General features: G+C 45.4%; 1 protein-coding gene across 1 annotated transcript; it reads left to right on the top strand.

Moving 5' to 3' along the window:
* The first annotated feature begins 726 nt into the window (after positions 1–726).
* Positions 727–1,671, top strand: LOC107111710 (olfactory receptor 2D3-like). Its single transcript, XM_015412722.1, has one exon. It carries the CDS (start codon positions 727–729, stop codon positions 1,669–1,671), a length of 945 nt encoding a protein of 314 aa, XP_015268208.1.
* The last annotated feature ends 532 nt before the right edge of the window (positions 1,672–2,203 follow it).

Here is a 2,203-nt window from a genome sequence, read left to right as displayed (position 1 = left end):
TCCATGTTGGTCTCCTGGTTCTCCTTTTCTGGTGACCCAAAAGCCCCCCTCCTCCCTTGTTCAGAAGGGAGACATCTGGCTGGATCCAACCAAACATGACTGAAGGTTGGGATGATCTTTACTACAGCAGAGCAGCAATATTATGTGTCTGGACTCCACGCCCTCATGCTATGGGACACTTGTGACATACATTCTGAAAGGGAACACTGATAGAGACTCTTGCTTTTGTTTCGACTGAGCTCATGATGTTACATTTGATGGGCTGTGTTTACAACGTCCTTCCTTCAGCATGGAAGGACACTGGGAGATTTGTGAATGTTCCTTACCATGAAAGGATCTATGTAGCAGTAAAAAAAACCAGAATCAATTACTCACATTTGGCTTCACCGTGAACTTTATGTTAAAGTATGGGATGTTTTAATTGAGTCCCCTTTTGCACAACAGGCAAAGCTATCCGGGACAGAGGCCTATCTCCTTCCTTTTATCGGACCAGTGCCCCCATATTACCTTCTCAATAGCGAGGTATTTCTCGATTGTTACGAGGGTTAGGGGATATAATGTTAATGCTCTGGAGCGATGATTTGTATATTAAAACTGTGGTTCTTGTCGCGCTTTCAATCTATGCCGGTAAAGGTACTGAGCTGAACTGTTTACTTCCATGTGACAGAGAGCTACACATGTCTACATCGCTGATTCTTGCCCTTTCTCTGCAGACAGGAGCCCACGATGGGGGCTGAGAACCTCTCTTCTGTCACAGAATTCATTCTGGTAGGACTCACCAACCATCGCAAGACACAAATTCTTCTCTTCCTGGTCATCCTCCTCATCTATGCCCTCACCGTGGTGGGGAACCTCGTGATCATCATGCTGGTACAAGGCGACGCCTCCCTCCACACCCCCATGTACTTCTTCCTCTCAAATCTTTCGGTCCTGGAGATCCTCTATGTCACCTCCAGCCTGCCCCAGATGCTGGCTCATCTCTTTGCTGGAAACGGAGCCATCTCCTTCACCCGGTGTGCTTTTCAAATGTACATGGTGATTTGCCTGGGTAGCGTCGAGTGTTTTCTGCTGGGCGCCATGGCTTATGACCGCTACTTGGCCATCTGCCGTCCCCTGCTATATGTCACCGCCATGGGTAGGTGGCGTCAAGTTCAGCTTGCCTCAGCCTCTTGGGCAACTGGCTTCGTTCTTGCTTCAGTAAATGTGGGCATCACCCTTCACCTTCCCTACTGTGGTCCCAACCGCATCAATCATTTTTTCTGCGACATGCCCATTGTGTTGAAGCTCGCATGCGCTGACATATGTGAGACAAAGCTCACTATTATTACAGTGGCTGCACTGGCTATTGTAATTCCCTTTTTTGTTATCCTCATGTCTTACATGCTCATATTGGTGACTGTGATACGCATGCGGTCAGCAGCCGGGCGGCGCAAGGCCTTCTCCACGTGTGCCTCCCACTTGATAGTGGTCATCTTATTCTACAGCATCCTCATCTTTGTGTACCTGACACCCGGGTCAGATGCAGCACCTGATCGTGACAAAGAACTTGCGGTCCTATATATTTTGGTCACCCCACTGCTCAATCCGATCATTTATTCCCTGCGCAACAAGGATATCCATGGGGCTGTGTCCAGAATGCTGCAAAGACGGAGCTTTAAACAGAGAAGATGAACCCAGATGTCTTGACAAACTGCACCCAATTTTGTCCAATCACTGCCAGTTGCTTACCATGAATAATATGCTAGTAGGTGTTAAATGATATGTTTGGGAAGGGAATTCTAATCACTGTTTAGCCTGGAAGTTCATTATGGAGGCTTGCAGACAATGCTATGTATGAATGAATTTTATTGTTACAGCGCATAGCCAGCAATATAAAACCTTAAAAAAATAAATTACAATAACCGGATGATAAAACTACCGAAAATACAACAGGGTTAAAAAGAGGCAACATTTGTACAATCGTTTTGATCACTAAAACCAAGCTTAAGAATACGCTGCAATAAAACGCAGTTAAAAGAGTAAAAATGATAAAAATGGCAAAAATGGCAATAGAATTAAAAACAAGCAGTCTTAACCCAAGTGACAACCAGAACACTGGTGAGCTTTTACAACCAGTAGGCAGAATTTCGCAATCTGATGCAGCGCTCTATGTTCAAAGTTAGAAAACAAATTTTCTATCTTATCCTGGTCTGAAGTGCCAGCC

Source organism: Gekko japonicus, unplaced genomic scaffold, assembly GCF_001447785.1.
Source record: "Gekko japonicus isolate JY-2015 unplaced genomic scaffold, Gekko_japonicus_V1.1 scaffold669, whole genome shotgun sequence".
Lineage (NCBI taxonomy): Eukaryota > Metazoa > Chordata > Lepidosauria > Squamata > Gekkonidae > Gekko > Gekko japonicus.
Note: the sequence above shows the minus strand (reverse complement) of the source record. Positions and strands in the feature narration are given on the sequence as shown.